Raw genomic sequence first — 18,789 nt, forward strand, 5'->3', positions numbered from 1 at the left:
AAATGTTAATATTTTATATCACTATAGGCAATAAGAAACACATTTTTGTTTCTTTTTAAAGATAAATTATAAAGCTATGGGTAAATTTCAAAGGAAAGGAATTTCCCATCGTATATATCTTATATAATTACTTTCCTATTCTTCTAAAGTTATTTTCTGAGTTCTTCTTTGAATGTTAAAATATTAAATCACCAAAAAAGAAAGCAGAATTATGAAAGATGGAAATAAGTACATGCATTAAACTTAGATTACTACAGATATGACACTATAATTACTTTTTTTTTTTTTTTTGCGGTACACAGGCCTCCCACTGCTGTGGCCTCTCCTGTTGCAGAGCATAGGCTCCGGATGCGCAGGCTCAGCAGCCATGGCTCATGGGCCCAGCCGCTCTGCGGCATGTGGGATCTTCCTGGACTGGGGCACGAACCCGTGTCCCCTGCATTGGCAGGCAGACTCTCAACCACTGCGCCACCAGGGAAGCCCTATAATTACTTTTCATTTTAAAATTCCAATATTTACCCATGGTAATACTTGTATTATATAACCTCTAGTTTTTATATAGTGTATGATCCTGTGATGATCTTAACCAGATTAGAAGTAATAATCAAAAGAATAAAATGGAAAAATAATAGCACATAAGGTCTCTTTAAAGATTAGGGAGATGCTTTTGCCTATTTAAGTGTTTATTATTTAACGAATAATCTGTTTTTCAATATATTCTTTATAGATTTAACTATGTGAACAAATCTATAAAGAATTACAAATGAATAAATGCCAAGCATTTCCATAATTTAGCATACATGGTAATTCAACTTTTTAGGTTGGGTTTTAAAACTTCTTTTCTTTCCCATGTTTTGTTTTTGTTTTAGTTTTTGTTTTAAATACAGTCGTATTGCAGCCTGTGGATAATAAAACTGAAAGGGTTCTTCTCAGTGGAGAGTTGAAAAGTCGGTATCTTTTACACTATTAGTGTTAGTTGCAGGAAAGTTAACTATATACAGCTGCTTTCATGGAAATTTTGCTGTGGTGGAATATAAAAGTTCTTACATAGCCAGCAGTGGTTGGGTAGACATATATTATTTCTTATTTCTACTCATTACTTAGAGATGCCTCTAAAAATAGGAAGCAAACTATTACTCTTTGAGTCAAGGGCTACTCCTGAATACTGTACAAAAAGGTTTTGGAAAACTGATCTTCAAAAACAGAAGTCTTGTTAACATTATTTTACCATCTCTGATAACCTGGTTTTTAGCCAATTAAGAACATTTGAAATCCCAATAAGAACAGAAAGAATAATGACAGGCTAAAAATTTCCCTTTTTGGATTGACCCATTAGTATAGCTCAAGGAAATTCCATTTATTTTAATTTCTCAATCATTTAAAGTTCTATCCTCCACGGTAAGAACTGAAGTACCTGATAGTTCTGCAGCAGGATAAGACTGAGGTAGAACTCGCTGAAGGCCAGTTTAAGGTCTTTAAGATTCCTATGCTGGACACGTTCCTCATGGGACAGGTGGAAGACTGGCTTTCTGCGTTGTCGCAGTGTAGTAACACCAGTGCTTTCTTTCTGTGCATCCAGTGATGACTGAAGTTCATTCTGAAGTGTAGCAAACCTGCGCTGAGCCTCTGCGAGCTTTTCTATAAGAAGTAAAACAGAACTGTCAAATCATCAAGATAAAAAAGCCGGTAAAAGTTCTCACTGACGTCTGAATTTTTACTAATTAGTCTGTTTCCCTAAAATTTCTTGGGAAAAAAATGCTACATTTAATATTTAGAACTCGATAGGAAAAACACGTTTCAGTGTCATACCCTCCTTTCATTCTACCCCACACTCCCCCCAGCAAAACCTCAAGTGTACCCTTTCTTTTTATAGATGAAGATTGAAGACACAGAATTTAGAAGCCGTGAAGAGTGAGAATACAAAATGGTACAGCCGCACTGTAATTTGGAAAACAGTCTGGCAGTTCTCAAAAAGTTAAACATAGAGTTACCTTAAGATCCAGCAATTCCACTCCTAGGTATATAACCAAGAAAACTGAAAATATACATGCACACAAAAACTTGTACACATATACAAACTGGGACTCACAATAGTCAAAAAAGTGGAAACAAACCCAATGTCCATTAACTGATGAATGGATAAGCAAAATATGGTATATATGTACAATGGAATATTGTTCAGCCATAAAAAAAGAATGAAGTATTGATACATGCTAAAACATGGATAAATATTGAAGATATAATGCTCTAAGTGAAAGACTAAAGACATAAAATGCCACAAAATTGTGTGATTCCATTTATATGAAATGTCTAGAACAGACAAGTCCACTGAGACAGAAAGCAGATGAGTGGTTGGCAGGGCCTGGGGGGAGGGAAGAATGGGGAGTGACTGCTAATGGGTATAGGGTCTTTTGGGGGTGATGAATGTTCTGGAATTAGATAGTGGTGATGGTTGTACAACCTTGTGAGTATTTATGCTTTGAATCTCTCTCCTCAGGAATAGCTCATTCCCTTTTAAGGGCTCACATGAGTAAGTCAGGCTTACCTGGAATAATCTCATTTTCTTAAAGTCAACTGATTTGAGACCTTAATTATACCTGCAAAATCCTTTATAGCAGCACCTAGGTTAGTGTTTGATTGAATAACTGAGAGAAAGTATGTGTATATCAGGGGGAAGGGATTTTGGAGGGCACCTTAGAATTATGCCTACCACATACTTTGAACTGATGCAAATTTCTGAAGACTCCAAATGCCATTTGGTCCAGCAGTCAAAATGAAGATTTACAGTTGTTCAAGTGATAGATGGAATATTACCCCAGGTTTAACTCAGTGGACCCAGTTGGTTCACAGGCTCACACTATGATTATATTTCCAGTTCTGGAATGTGTAACTGGAATAGAAATACTGGGCTACCGGTGGAATCTCCACATTGACTCTGACCCAGGAGAGGAAGGGCTAGTGGAAGTTCTGGAATTTCTCCCTATCAAGATAGTAAGCCAAAAGCACAAACATATCCCTAGGGGAACTTCAGAGGTTAGTGCCACCACCAGGGATGATGTTATCTATCACATCTCCATTTAATTCATCTGGTTAGTCTGTGCAGAAGTTGGACAAATCTTGAAGAATGAGTGTGGATTATTGCTAAACTTAATCAATAATGGTCACCCTGAAGGCAGCTGCTATTCTAGATGTGGTATTATCACTGGTGCACATCAACACAGCCTCTAGCACCCGGTATGAAACTATGCATTGAATAATGCAGCTACTTACCTGGCAACAGAGGCTAGCAATGAGCCCCAGAAATGATACCATTCCTCATTGGAACTGACCAACCACCTAGCGGCAGGTTGCATGCACTGGATGCAGGGGGAAGAGATTTTTCTTCTTTGGAACAAGTGCTTTCTTTATATGGATGTGCCTTCCCTGCTTATAATGCTTCTGCTAGCACCACTATCAACTGGAATGCCTTATCCATTTTCATGGTGGTAAAGCAATGAGCATATCTATGGAATAAAATGGTTTTATCACATACCCAGAAATAGCTGGCCTAACATAAAGGCTTACTGAAATGAGTTGGGAGACAAAACTCTCAAAGGCTGGGGTTCTGTCTTTCAGAATGCAGTATTGAGACCATTATTTGGTTCTATCCTAACCACAGCCAAAATTCAGTCTAGGAATGAAGGGGTGGAAGTAGGAGTGGCTCCTTTCACTATTATATCTAATAATCAACTCAGCCTGCAACTTGAGCTCTGCCTGTTGGTTAGTCCTCAAGGGGAAATGCTTCTTTCATAGGAATACAACAATGGTTCTGTTGAGGTTCTGTTGAACTGGAAGATGAGACTGCCACCTGGCCTTTTTTAGACTCATCATACCATTGAACCAGTAGGCAAAGAAGGTGTTTACTGGTTAAAGTGATTCTGATTACCAAGGGGAACAGATAACACAACGGTAGCAAGGAGGATTGTGTCTGCCACCCAGGAGACTCCCTGGAACACATCCTAGTACTTCCATGACTAATAACAGAAGTTAATGGAAAACTAAAGCAATCAAAAAAAGAGAATTACTAAGGATTCAGCCCCTTCAGGAATTAAAGTTTCGGTTATCCCACCCAGTAAAGAACCCTCACCAGCTAAGGTACTGGCTGAGGGCAAAGGAAATATGGAATGGGTAGTGGAAAAAGCAAATCATAGATATCAACTATCACTTCTTGACCTTCTTGTTCTGTCTTTTACATACCTTATATTTTCCTCTCTATCTCTGTGCTGCATTCTGAGTAACTACTTCAACACTACCAGCTTATAAATTCTCTCTTAAGGTCTAACTAATTTACAGTTTAATTGATTAAGATATTAATTTAAGTAATTATATTGTCATTTAAAAATTTCTAATGGGTTATTTTTAAAAGTCAATTTTGATAGTTTCTTATTCTTTGCTCATGGTTTTGATACTTTCTTTTACGTCTATAGCCATATTAAGTATATGTTTTATTTTGTACCTGAAAATTTGCATATCCTATACAGCAGGAGTCCCCAACCCCCAGGGAACTGGGCCACACAGCAGGAGGTGAGCAGCGAGTGAGCCAGCGAAGCTTCATATGTATTTATAGCCGCTCCCCATCGCTCGCATTACTGCCTGAGCTGTGCCTGTCAGATCAGTAGCGGCATTAGATTCTCATAGGAGTGTGAACCCTACTGTGAACTACACACGTGAAGGATCTAGGTTGCGCGCTCCTTATGAGAATCTAATGCCTGATGATCTGAGGTGGAGCTGAGGCAGTGATGCAAGCGTTGCGGAGTGACTGCAAATACAGATTATCATTAGCAGAGAGGCTTGACTGCACAGAGACCATAAAAAATCAACTGCTTGCAGATTCATATCAAAACCCTATCAGTGAGTGGCAAGTGAAAACAAGCTCAGGGCTCCCACTGATTCTGCATTATGGTGAGTTGTATAATTATTTCTATTATTATTACCTTGTAATATATAATGAAATAAAGTGCACAATAAATGTAATATGCTTGAATCATCCCAAAACCATCCCCTGCCCCCCCGCCCCCGGCCCGTGGAAAAACTGTCTTCTGTGAAACCGGTCCCTGGTGCCAAAAAAGGTTGGGGACCACTGCTATACAGCTTTTAAGTGTTTTGTAGTCTTCCATATTGTAAGAAATGGAACTATTCACCTATACTCAAATTTCACATTTAAGTCAAAGGGAAAATGAATCCAGGGTTTTTTTAAAATACAAGTTAAGCATTTCTATTGCATATGTGTTCGTCTTATTATCCTCATGATCAAAAACAGTACAGAACTTCTTGGTTCATAGTGCACTTTACATCTCAGCAATTTTTTCATGATGCTCCTATAGGCCGAAAAATATACCAAACACTTCTATTAAGTAGTTAGGTTCAAACAACTTAAGTATTTATGTCCCAACCATTTAATAGCTATTTGAAAAAATATTATACACAAATACAAACACATATATAATGAAAGAATGTGAACATTTATCCAAAGTCCACTATAAATTACTATGCTATTTAAAAGCCTCAGGTAATTAGTAAGATCCAAAAGCCAGAATATCCTAAGTAGCATGAATGATCAAATTTTGTTGTTAAAACATTAATATATGAGTTTGCTATTTGTTTAGCTTCCTTAGCCAGAGTTGTCAATACATAAAATTTGTAATTATTTACATCTTTCAGTACAAGGATATTGAAAATGTAAGAAGCCCCAAAAAATGGATAGAAAAAGAACCTGTATGCCAGCAATAAGTCAACAAACAAACAGCCTCTCCATCTGGCAAACTCCTTACTCATTTTACATGGCTAATCATATATATCATTTTCCATGTAAAATTCTTCTTGTCTAACAACTCTCAGTCACAATTTGAAGCTCCCTCCTTAAGGCTCTCATGGGACTACATATATGCGTACATAGAACGCTGCATATAATTCTTTGTTTATATTTTTGCTTTATTTACTAACTGTGAGCTCTCTGAGGGCAATGGTTCTATAATTCTCATCTTTTATGATGAACAATTTTAATATCTTTTTTTTAATCTTTTTTTTTTTTAGATGTTGGGGGTAGGAATCCATCAATTTATTTATTTTTGCTGTGTTGGGTCTTCGCCTCTATGCGAGGGCTTTCTCCAGTTGTGGCAAGGGGGGGCCACTCTTCATTGCGGTGCACAGCCCTCTCACTATCGCGGCCTCTCTTGTTGCGGAGCACAAGCTCCAGACGCGCAGGCTCAGTAGTTGTGGCTCACGGGCCTAGTTGCTCTGTGGCACGTGGGGTCCTCCCAGACCAGGGCTCGAACCCGTGTGCCCTGCATTAGCAGGCAGACTCTCAACCACTGCGCCACCAGGGAAGCCCCTAATATCTTTTTTTCAGGTATGTTTTACATACCATAAAATTCACCCACTGTAAGCATAAAGTTTGCTGATTTTTTTAGTAAATTTGTAGAGTTGTACAATCATCACCACAATCCAATTTTAGAACATTTCTATTACCTCATACACTTCTGTCATGGCTGCTGGCTGTTGATCCTCACTCCCACCCCCAGGTAACCACTGATCTGCTTTCTGTGTCTACAGATTTGCCTTTTCTGGACACCTTATATAAAGGAATCATACAATATGTAGTCTTATGTGTCTGTCTGGCTTCTTTAACTTAGCATGATTTTGAGGTTCCTTCATTTTGTATGAAACTACTTTTCATATCAGTAGTTTGTTCCTTTCATTGGTGAACTGTATTTCACTGTATGGATACACCACATTTTGTTTAAATATTCATCGGTTCATGGACATTTGGATTGTTTTTAGTCTTTTTACTATATAAATGATGCGGCTACTAACATTCACATACACTTTTTTTGTGTGGACTATCATCTTCATCATTGCAATAGCAGGTTCAATCCATGTTTGTTGAATGAATGAATGAATGGATATGTAGGAAAAAAGTTCTCTCTAGTAATCTAAGTTCCTATGTATAAATAAGGAAAAATAAAACTTTCAAGGGTATTTTGCTACTTTCTTTAAACTAGTGATTCTCTTCCTTAAGGCACGACTGTCTAAAAGAGCATAATGAAAGAGAATCTCTACGTGGGAGTGTCGAGGATAAAGCATATGTTACTTGAAAAAAAATTCAATATTACTACAGTTATGGTGTGAGATTTTTTAACTTATCAAAGGGGCATAGGTTTAAAAAGGGAGAAACACTGCTTTTGACACCAAGTGTCCAAGTCTATTTTGCAATGATACCTCAGTTTTCTAAAGTTAGATCTCCAAAAAGCTCAAATACATGGAACAGCACAGAACCTAAAAAGAGGTATTAAATGTGTATATAAAACATACTTTGGTCTATGAATGAAAATCTACAAATACAGTTATAAAAAATAAAAATGAATATTCCCTAGCAATTTTATAAATACTGATGAAAACAGCCTATTTTGGCAATAAATTCCAATTTCTACTCATGCCAGTGAATCAAGTCACTCTAAATATGAACAGATTATTATCTTAATAATATCTGTTTAATGCCATAAGCTCTCATACATTGATAATAAAATATTTGATAAAAATTTCCAATAACCATTCAAGACTTTCAAAGTACCTATGTGTCCCTCAAAGAGCTAAAAAAAAGATTATCAGGATCTTTTTTAGTTTTAACAAGATTTGTATACATATTTTTACTTTTAGAAAAGTTATTTTAGAAATACAAGGTATCTTCAAAATAGCAAAGCTATTATGTTATGCAACTGAAGAATATTTCTTGATAAAGTTAATGTCTTAGAATACTTTTATTGTCTTTCAATGTTATCATCTTGCTGATTCAATTTATGGATTTCACTGTTAACTGAAATACAAAGTAAGTTTATAAGAATGTTGACCCATTATAGGTGATTCAGGATAGTTAATCTTGTTGCATTACATCCAATTTTTGCATGGCTTTTTCTGGAGTTCTTACTACCTGAAATTCTGACAACCTCAAATACTTAAGTCTAAAACCTCCATGTGTGAAAATATCATCCTATTCTTCCATTCCACTTTTCTCACTAATCAATAACACTCCTTATTTTCTTACAACTCCAGCCTCAGCTGACTATTTGTTATCCTCCTCACCCCCAAATATGTCATGGACTTTAATGCATTACACATCTGGATAGGTTTTTCCCTTGCCCTAGAACACCATACTCCAGCTCTCCCCACTCCCCACACAGCCATTCCCAAACACACTCCTCCAAGAGGATCTGGCAAATTTAAACATTTCCATTTATGCTTCTTCATGTTCGCTTCCACAGTACATTGTACAACTCTACAATAACAAATATCATAAACTTTTAAAAAAGATATAATTAGTAAAGAAATATATTAGATGTACCCTGATATTTTCCATTCTACTATATTCTATTCATATTTTTTAAAAATGTGCTGACCATTGTGGGTCACTGATTGACCCTGTGGGTCATTTATTGGGTTGCAACCTACAATTGTTTAAAAGAACACTAATTTAGATGATAGTCTGCTTTTTTGTGAAGATGCCATCCTAAAAACCTGTTACCCCATGACTATGGGCATTGCCCATGCTTTCAGTCTTAGAAAGAAAGAAACGAAAAGAAAAGCTAGGAGGGAAGGAGGATGAAAGAAAGAAGAAAAGACAAAGAAAAGGTTGGTTTCCCATGGCTTGTTTTTAATAGAAGCCTATACGGGCCTCTCACTGCTGTGGCCTCTCCCGTTGTGGAGCACAGGCTCCAGACGCGCAGGCCCAGCAGCCATGGCTCACGGGCCCAGCCGCTCCGCGGCATGAGGGATCCTCCCGGACCGGGGCACGAACCCGCGTCCCCTGCATCAGCAGGCAGACTCTGAACCACTGTGCCACCAGGGAAGCCCCAATCACTTTTTTTAAAGAAAATGAAGAAAGCAACATTTATTGTGCATAGAACGTAAATAATTGTAATTTTAATTTTCATCAGATGTGTTAGTAAGAACGCAAGCCACTCTAGCTGCTTTAATTCACTTCCCCAACTTCCCCTAACCTCCCATCCTTTAACAGCTTTTAAGTAACTTATTCTGGGGACTTCCCTGGTGGTCCAGTGGCTGGGAATCCACCTTCCAATGCAGGGGACGTGGGTTCGATCCCTGGTTGGGGAACTAAGATCTTACATGCCGCCCACATGCCACAACTAGAGAGCCCACACGCCACAACTACTGAGCCTGCACACCCTGGAGCCCGCACGCCACAACTAGAGAGGAGCCCAGGCACCGCAGCAGAGGATCCCATATGCCACAATGAAGATCCCACATGCCGCAACTAAGACCCTATGCAGCCAAATAAATAAATACATATTTTTTAAAAATAAAAAAGTAACTGATTTTGTTGTAATGATGTAGGAAGGAATGCTAAAACAACAAAATTTTAAACAATATTACAAACCTATGGTCACCCTACTTAACTAAATATATTTAATCCACATTTTAACACATGAATAAGCAAAGAACAAAACTAGCCATTAAGTCACAGTTGTGGGTACTACATACATATAATCACTTGTGAAATGAACATTTAGTATTTCAGTGACAGAGTTTCTTATGTTTCATTACACATACTCAGTGGTTATACAGTGCCTCAAATTCAGTAAGAATAAAGAAAAGTAAACATATAGCAAGATACTGTATAATAGGATTATAGGAATAACTGTATAATAGGAATAGTTTTGAGTAACTATTATCCAGTTGGTCTTACATTTACATGGAGACTGAAAATATTTTACAGCCAAGAAATAAATCTGTTTCTATTACCATTATTCTCCTACTTATAAATAACACTACTGTGATTTCCTTCCTTTCCTCCCTCCTTTTAGGTCAAGAAAGGAAAAGCACATAACAATGTTGTGAGTTCCTAACATAAAAACTGAAGTCAAAAATTAGGAAGAGCCAGATAAAAACCCTGAAATTGTTTCCTTTAGAAACAAAGGAAAAAGCATTTAGATATTTAAAATATTCCAACCAATAAAAAGGGCTTGCCTGTTTTAATTGTGGAATATTAAAAGCAACAGATGTAGTCTACGATTTTTTAAAAAATGTAGGTGCACTGGGGCTTCCCTGGTGGCGCAGTGGTTGAGAGTCCGCCTGCCGATCCAGGGGACACGGGTTCGTGCCCCGGTGCGGGAAGATCCCACATGCCGCGGAGCGGCTGGGCCCGTGAGCCATGGCCGCTGAGCCTGCATGGCCGGAGCCTGCGCTCCACAACGGGAAAGGCCACAACGGTGAGAGGACTGCGTACCACAAAAAAAAAAAAAAAAAAAAAGGTGCATAGAAATACTGCTTAGAAGCCAAGTATTTTGAATGGAGGGAGGAAGCAAACTGGTTCGAGAAAAGAGAAAGATGTGACATGAAGTAATTTGTACTCCCAATGGAAAAGGACATTACTGGTCATCATAAAAAAAGTTTCTAGCACTATATACAAAACCTTCAGTTTGTATTGACTGGTACCATTTTCAGTGCAAGAAGACACCTGAGAGAACTCTAGGTCAGTGATCAGCAATGTTATCACCAAAAGGATACCTCCTTTAAAAAATTTCCCTCTCTTCCCATGGTCTTCAAATGTTTGAAGATTTTATCTATAAATCTAAATAATACCCATATCTTATTAGCCAAAAAAAATGTAATAAAAAAGAACAATAAAATAACTTACATTAGGTTTTGTGAAATATTGAAAATAGCTTCTGACTCCTTACATGTGAAATCCCAGAGGGTTGGGAATCAATTTGCTCATTTTACAAGTAAGTACGTAGAGGCCAAGGAAGGTTACATGGTAAACGTCTTCAAAAAAAAAAAAAAAGTTCAAAAATCCAAAATGTAATTGATAGATAAAAGACTTTTATGAAAATAAATACATCCATATTTTAGTAGTATTCATTCTGTTTTGTTGATTTAGCTTTTATAGCATTTGGGCAGGGGGTACTTCAAGGTTTCAGTCAATACTATATCTCACCTAAAAAATAACCATTTTTAACTGACCATTAAATAATTTGTGAGATGTAACTGGGTGGAGGTAGGGTTTATAAGATGAACTCACCCCTATATTATTTATAGTTCTTCATGTGCCCTAGTATCTGAGGATTGTAGTATACAAGACAATCTGCCATGGAGAAGGTAGCTAAATAAGGAGAAAAATGACACTATCTAGGACAAGCACCAATTCTACTTCTGTCAGTCATGTCTTCATATTACCCATCATTTCCCGACCTGGCAAAAAGTCAGTCTGAAGACTACCAATTTGTACCTACTCCTTGTTGATATCAAGAGACATGCCCTAATGGCTCTGCCAATATGCACAGAGAAAGGAAGTCATTAAATCATAGCCCCCAAATTTTTAATAGTAGAAAGCCTAAAATTATCTTTGAAAAGTAACCAAGTCTAAAATACCATTTTGCAGACTGAGGGTTGTAACCCAATATGAGATCATGAAAGCAATTTAGTGTATCACAAATCAGCATTTAAAAAATCAAATAGAAACAATTAGAGAATATAGAATATATTATAAATAGTAAGAATAAGTATTGTTTCATGAGAAAATATTTTTAATCAAATATATTGCACATACACACATATACAGATGCATGCAAACACATAAAACACACACACCTGTCTGTGTAATGAGGTCATAATTTGTATGTATTTTTTACTGTTAACTCAAAATATATAAGGTATCTATGGTTAAGAGCAGATATTTATTTTTCTTTGTAAATCAAGAAGCTTTATCTACTTTTTGTAATCTAATTTATCTAATTAGAGTTGGGTTCAGAGATCCTTCCCAGAACAATCATAGTAAAAGAAAAATGCTAAACTTGACCTTTATATTTCTCATTTACAACCTTAGATCATACCCAATAGACTTTTCTCAGTCGAAATACTCTTTCCACTGCAAATGCCTTCCTCTTTTAGTCTCCTCTTCCTCATTCTACATTATATGGCTGCCCTCTCCTCTGTCTACATTGCTGGTTCCTCTTTATCCTCTTACCTCCTAATTGTCGAAATTATTTTTGTCCTTGAACACTGTTAATTCCTTCTGTACATTTTTCCCTTGATGAAAATCTATGCATTTGCATGGTTTCAAATAATATTTGTTTTGTCTCTGCCTTCTAGGTGCTTGTAACACAGTGAAAAGGACATGCATATATGTTATGCCCTTTCACAGCTCTGTGCCTTTGCATAAACTACTTCCTCTGCCTAGGAAGAAATCCAGCCATAAATGAAAGATGAGAAGGAGAACACAGAGTTAAGATATTTGCTTCCCTTTTTTTCAAGATGAGGTGATCCCATTTATTATTTTTATTTTTTAAAAATTTATTTATTTATTTATTTTTGGCCGTGTTGGGTCTTTGGTGCTGTGCGCAGGCTTTCTTTAGTGTGGGGTTACTCTTCACTACTGTAACTTCTCTTGCTGCGGAGCATAGGCTCTAGGTGCGCAGGCTTCAGTAGTTGTGGCATGCGGGCTCAGTAGTTGTGGCTTGTGGGCTCTAGAGTGCAGGCTCAGTAGTTGCGGTGCACGGGCTTAGTTGCTCCGCGCCATGTGGGATCTCCCTGGACCGGGGCTTGAACTCATGTCCCCCTGCACTGGCAGGCAGATTCTTAACCACTGCACCACCAGGGAAGTCCTTGCTTCCTTATTTATTTATTTATTTTCTGTTTAAAGGGAGTGACTTGCTAAGGACACTAATCCATTGAAAAGGGAAGTTAGAGGAAAGTTATTTTCTTAGAGGAAATAATTTCTGGAACAAGGTCTCCAGGAGCTGAAATTCAGTCAGTAGTTATAGAATTTGCCATATACTGAAGAGGTATATCTTTTCTACAAATATTGGAGGAAAATAAATAAGGGTAAGAATATCTATAGGTATTTGGGGGGAGGGGAGTGGCACAGATCTGCATAAGTATTACACATCAACAGGAATTGAAGGCCTTTATATTTATTTGTAAAGTAGGAGGTATAATGAACATGATGGGGAAGATGCCTGGGTCAGAGAATTCAAGAGAATGGAATAGGGTTTAGAAAAGCACTTTGGAATATGAAAAAGGGCACTGATCAGGATCCACAGGCAGCTTTGAGAACATAGTTAAGAATGCAACAATGAACTTACAGTGGTTCAAATTTGTTCTGCTGTGATTTTTTTTCCCCCAGCTGTCCTAAGTAGCCTGGGGGTAGGCATGAAGAAGGTAAAAGGCTGGATTGGTCCACGGTTGGAGTTTTGCCAGGCAGAGGCAATCAATACAAGGCAATGAGGGTAAAGGGATTAAAAGCTCAAGGACTGATGGAAATGAAATTCTGGGAGGGGCCTGGTCAAACGGAACAGAATGAGGTCGTCAAAAAAATTTGAGTTCTATGAAATGAAAAAACAGATGTTAAAGGAGTAGGGGAGTAAACATATATAAAAAACAACAATTTAAAGGGTCAGACATAAATAAATAGAAGTTCTAATATTTTCTTCTAATATTTTCTTTTCTTCTCAAGAGCATCTTGTAGATGCTACTCTGGAGACCATACCCTAGAGAGACAGATATGAGTGTTCCACACAACGGAAAGGCATAAAAGTGACATAATTAATAAGCTGCAACTGTGTCATTCAGCTCTCAGAGAAATGATAAAACCAAGTTTCTGACTTTAATGCTTTGGACTGGGCCACAGTGAAGCTCAAGGTACTGAGTCATAATGAGGTCCTGAAATCCCTGCAACTGCAAGAGAACTAGGCAATGAGCATATAAGGCTCAAACAGTGAAGTACCAGATGCATTCCTACCTCAGATGAAAAGAATATCCTTTAATTGCAATATAGTAAGAAAAGCCCCAATTTTAAAATGATCAGAAGTTTCAACAATGACATGGTAGAGTTCCTACTTCCTTAGCAGCAGAAGTTGTCTCTTGTATATTGTACCAAACAACTACTTACCTGAATAAAATGTGTTGATTTTGGCAAGTTCTTTTTCACAGGTTTGGAAAAATTTTTCTTCAAACTTGGCAAAATACCTCTTTACTGTGTCCTCATCTGTAACTGAAAGCAAGGAAAACAATATTAAAATTTAGTGTCCAAAGGCCAACTAGGAAAACTAGGGAAATAAAAATTTAAATTTCTACTTTCTTAGTCTTCGAATGACAATATATGTATTTCTTTGAAAAAAATGAACTGTGAACTATATTAAGAAAAGGCTAATCAAAGGCCTCTTCACAGGAACACAATTATTTTTTAATTGAATGAAGTTTTCTAAATCTCTACTATAATAAACTTATTGTGGTGGACAAAATACGTGTTCATAAGACTTCAGAAGACACAACTGCAGAGGTGATCAAGGCAGACTAGGTGCTGGGAGGTGAAGTGAGTAGGATTCAGCAGAGAGTAAATTAAGTATCTCAAGATTAAGTACTGCATTCACAAAATGCAACAGATAATGAAGACATGAATATGTAATGTGTTTCTGGAAAAAATGAGTTGATTGTTCTAACTATATTAAATTGCTATCTACTCATTTTTACCTTAGCTGCACCAGACACAGAGAAAGAGATGTAGACTGATAGTTATAAATTAGATATTCCAAACCTTCAGTTGCTGGGTAGGAACATAAATGAGTTAAGTAAGTGGGTAATTGTACAAGTATGGTGACAAACGGCAACTAACACATTCAGGATAAGTAGTGGTATGGATTCTGGTGAAGTGGAGAGCACAAGTCCATCTAGCTAGTTGCTGCTCAGGTTGTCAGATCTTCCAGTTTTTCAGTCAGAAGCCATAAATCTAGGTATTTTAAAAACACTGTGTGGGGGCTTCCCTGGTGGCACAGTGGTTGAGAGTCCGCCTGCCGATGCAGGGGACATGGGTTCGCGCCCTGGTCCGGGAAGATCCCACATGCCGCGGAGCGGCTGGGCCCGTGAGCCATGGCCGCTGAGCCTGTGCATCCGGAGCCTGTGCTCTGCAACGGGAGAGGCCACAACAGTGAGAGGCCCGCATACCGCAAAAAAAAAAAAAAAAAAAGAACACTGTGTGGGCCAATCAATATATGTCTTTGCAGGCAGGATCCACTTTGTGAGCTGTCATATAGCATATTGATTTACTGAATCTCGTAGTATAGATACATATAGCTTCAGGAACCCCAAGCCTAAAAAGGGTATGTTTCTTGCCCAAGTGAGCTCTGACTAGACTCCCAATGCTAATCATAATTTAGAACTACCCTATTTCTGGATCTCTGGGGCACTCTAAGCTTGAAATGTCTAGGAAAAGTACAGGTTCTTTTACGACTCTCAGATGCTCCAAATCTTAGTGCAATCCTAGAAACCCTTAAATAATTCACCTGTCCAGTAATAAGAGAAACAGTATTTCCCTAAGTAATATGTAACACACACACACACACACACACACAAACTCATAGTACCAGAGGTATTTTAAAGAAAACAAAAGCTTAAAACGAAGTTTAAAAAAGCATGTTGAATCTATTCATTTAATTTGAATATACAAATGTAAAAAAAAATAGCACTACTACTTCTCTATTTCTTATGCTTTAGAACTGAAGAGCTAATGCAGGATTCTACTGACTGTGCAGTAAAGAAGGGACAGCTACTTTAGGTACCTCATGTAAGCTTAGCAATTTAGGTACAATAAAGGCTATAATTGCCCAAGGCCAGTGAGAATTATTTTTCCAAACCATAAAACACGTCAAAGCTTTTTTTAAAGCTGACCTTGAGTTAAAGATGCTCCATGGTAACATATGCTGCTCTTGTTTTTTGGTGGCAGGGTGGGGCTGGGGGACCACGCTGTGTGGCTTGCAGGATCTTCGTTCCCAGACCAGGGATTGAACTCGGGCCCCCACAGAGAAAGCACTGAGTCCTAACAACTGGACAGCCAGGGAATTCTCCAGATGCTGCTCTTATAATACATCTGGTTATAGCTGATATAGAATAAGAGTAATTCCTACTCTACTTTACCTACTCTTTTTTTTTAATTTTAATTTTATTCTCTATTGTATTGTTAGAGAAGAAAACCCCAAAGCAAAAAGTGGGCTTGGTCATATTTACTTTGTTTCCCTATTAACAAACAACTTTCATTACCATAAAATGATGGAAATAAAGAAAGTTGTCCCTCAAAGTGATTTAAATGTAGTTTCTGTTTTAAAAATAATTTTGGGGCTTCCCTGGTGGCGCAGTGGTTGAGAGTCTGCCTGCCGATGCAGGGGAAATGGGTTCATGCCCCGGTCCGGGAAGATCCCACATGCCGTGGAGTGGCTGGGCCCGTGAGCCATGGCCGCTGAGCCTGCGCATACGGAGCCTGTGCTCTGCAACGGGAGGAGCCCCAACAGTGAGAGGCCCGCGTATAGCAAAAAAAAAAAAAATAATAATAATAATAATAATTTTGCAGGGGAGGAATAAATTAGGAGTATGGGCTTAACAGATACACACTACTATATATAAAATAGGTAAACAACAAAGATTTACTGTATAGCACAGGGAACTATATTTAATATCTTGTAATAACCTATAATGGAAAAGAATCTGAAAAAGAATATACGTATATATAACTAAATTACTTTGCTGTATACCTGAAAGTAACACAGTATTGTAAATTAACTATATACTTCAATTAAAAAAATAATTTTAACATATATGAATGTTTTTATATAGGTTGCATATTCAGCAACATCAACTATTCAAAATATTACTAAGAACCTAGAAACAACAAAAAAATCTAAGCCTCTGAGAAACTAAAACGCATGCAATAAATTTTATGTATTAAAGCATGAACATTCTACCCACGAATCAATGTCATATGAATTCTTCATTTCCTCAATCTAGAGACTATTTTATCTAAAATACCAGCAGTCTGTTATCTAGTTTTCTAGTTCACATATAACTTAATAGCCACAAATCAGAAGAGGGTAGAGTAAGATTACAGCAACACTAAGAAGTAATAGCAAACAGAGAGAAGAGGAAAAAAACTAGAGATAAAAGTAGCAAGAATAGCTGTGTAAAATAAATTAGATGAAGGAAAATGTTCTTGTCATCTCAGATTTCAAAAGACACAGTAATCTACTGTAATTAGAAGTATACTATTGGTAAAGAAATTAGAAAAACACAACAAAAAGAAGAGAACAGAGAGTCCAGAAATAGATCGGCATAACACAGAAATTTAGATTGCGATAAAATGGTATCAAATCAGTAAGAATGGACTACATAGCAAGTAAGGTTGGGTGAATTGACTACCCACTTAAATAAACTCCAAATGGAGTTAAAGAACATTATAAAATACTACAAAAAATTAAATAACTCTACATGAAGAAGGCCTTCCTACACAGTACACAAAACAGAGACAATAAAAGAGAATGACTGACATTCTCACAAAATGAAAAATCTCCATTTCAAAAGATGCCACAAGCAAAGTTAAAAGATGAGCGACAGGGAAAACATATCTACAACATTTAAAATAAAGAATTCATATGCAAAATATATTTTACAAAACTCTTACAAATCAATATTAAAAAGATACTCCATAAGAAAAATGGGTAAACTAGAGCAATTTATAGAAAAATACACAGTGTACAAGTGAAAGGATGTTCAACATTCCAGATATTAGATAAGTGCAACTTTAAAACAATGAAATATAATTTTTCAACCATTGGATTGGAAGCAATTTTAAAATAGTGGTATTATTTTGGCAGTGGCGAAAGTAAATGAACACTATCACTCCCTGTTGGTGGAATGTATATCTGTAAAGCCTTTTAGGAAGACAGATAGTAACTATCAAAATTTTCAATGTGTTTAATCCCACACGTAGGAAGTACATTCTAAAGGAATCTCTGCACATTACTTTTAATAGTGATAAAGAAAACAAAGTAATAGCCAACAAAAGGGGAATAGTTACATAAATTACAATAACATTATATAACACCATGCAGCCATTTTAAAAATGATATGCCTGTATCTTGGTATTTATGAAAATCTCAAGACACAATGCTGAGGAAAAAATTTAAATAACAGAATATATACAGCATGATCTCATTTATGAAAAAATATAAATTAATATTCATATGTACATTCATAGAAAGAAGATTAGAAGGATGCATACCAAACTGTTAATTGTGGTTAACTCCTTTGAAAGAGGAGTAAGTATGAGAGGGATTCTCACATTTTGCTGTCTACACTTATTATGTTGTATTTATTGTATCCATTACAATGAAATGTACTTATGAAGGATAAATTTTATTGTATAAATAAAAGGTATTATTAACTGGAAGAAAAAAGAAACATGTCACATCCAATTCCTTAAATTATACCTAATCAGCATAGCTAGTTTAAAAGAATATAGTAAAAACCTAACCAGCATAGCTTGTTGAAAAAAAAATCTATGTCAGAATTTAGAGGTACAGAGAATGACTAAGACTTTCACTTCAGTAATGAGGTGGTAGAATGCTGATTTACAGAACATGAATTTCTATTATAAGATGCTTCCTAAAACCTATCTGCTGAATAATATTAGAAACCAGTAACTAAATTGAAGGAACAGAGAATTTCAGCATTCAGAAATCAACTAGTCCAAGTTTCTTGTTGTATAGGTGAGGAAATATAGGTGTAGAGAGCCTAGATAATGTAAAGGTTTTTTCTTCACCCCCTCCAGCAACAATGTAAGTTTTACAGAGACTAACTGTACTTACTGTAAAATAAAGAATATCAAAGTGACTACAATGTGTTACATGGGTGTTATGAACTGAATTGTGCTCTCCACCCAAATTATCCCAATATGACTGGATATGGAGATAG

The 18,789-nt window shown here is 36.8% G+C and overlaps 1 protein-coding gene across 1 annotated transcript in view; it reads right to left on the reverse strand.

Moving 5' to 3' along the window:
* Positions 1 to 18,789, reverse strand: part of XPR1 (xenotropic and polytropic retrovirus receptor 1) — a 203,171-nt gene that overhangs the window by 71,304 nt on the left and 113,078 nt on the right. The window contains exons 3-4 of the mRNA XM_060091179.1: positions 13,943 to 14,044; positions 1,415 to 1,638 (exon numbers count right to left, since the gene is read on the reverse strand). Of these exons, the coding sequence (XP_059947162.1) occupies positions 1,415 to 1,638; positions 13,943 to 14,044 (326 nt within the window). The remainder of the gene's footprint in view (positions 1 to 1,414; positions 1,639 to 13,942; positions 14,045 to 18,789) is intronic.

Source organism: Mesoplodon densirostris, chromosome 2, assembly GCF_025265405.1.
Source record: "Mesoplodon densirostris isolate mMesDen1 chromosome 2, mMesDen1 primary haplotype, whole genome shotgun sequence".
NCBI classification, from domain to species: domain Eukaryota; kingdom Metazoa; phylum Chordata; class Mammalia; order Artiodactyla; family Ziphiidae; genus Mesoplodon; species Mesoplodon densirostris.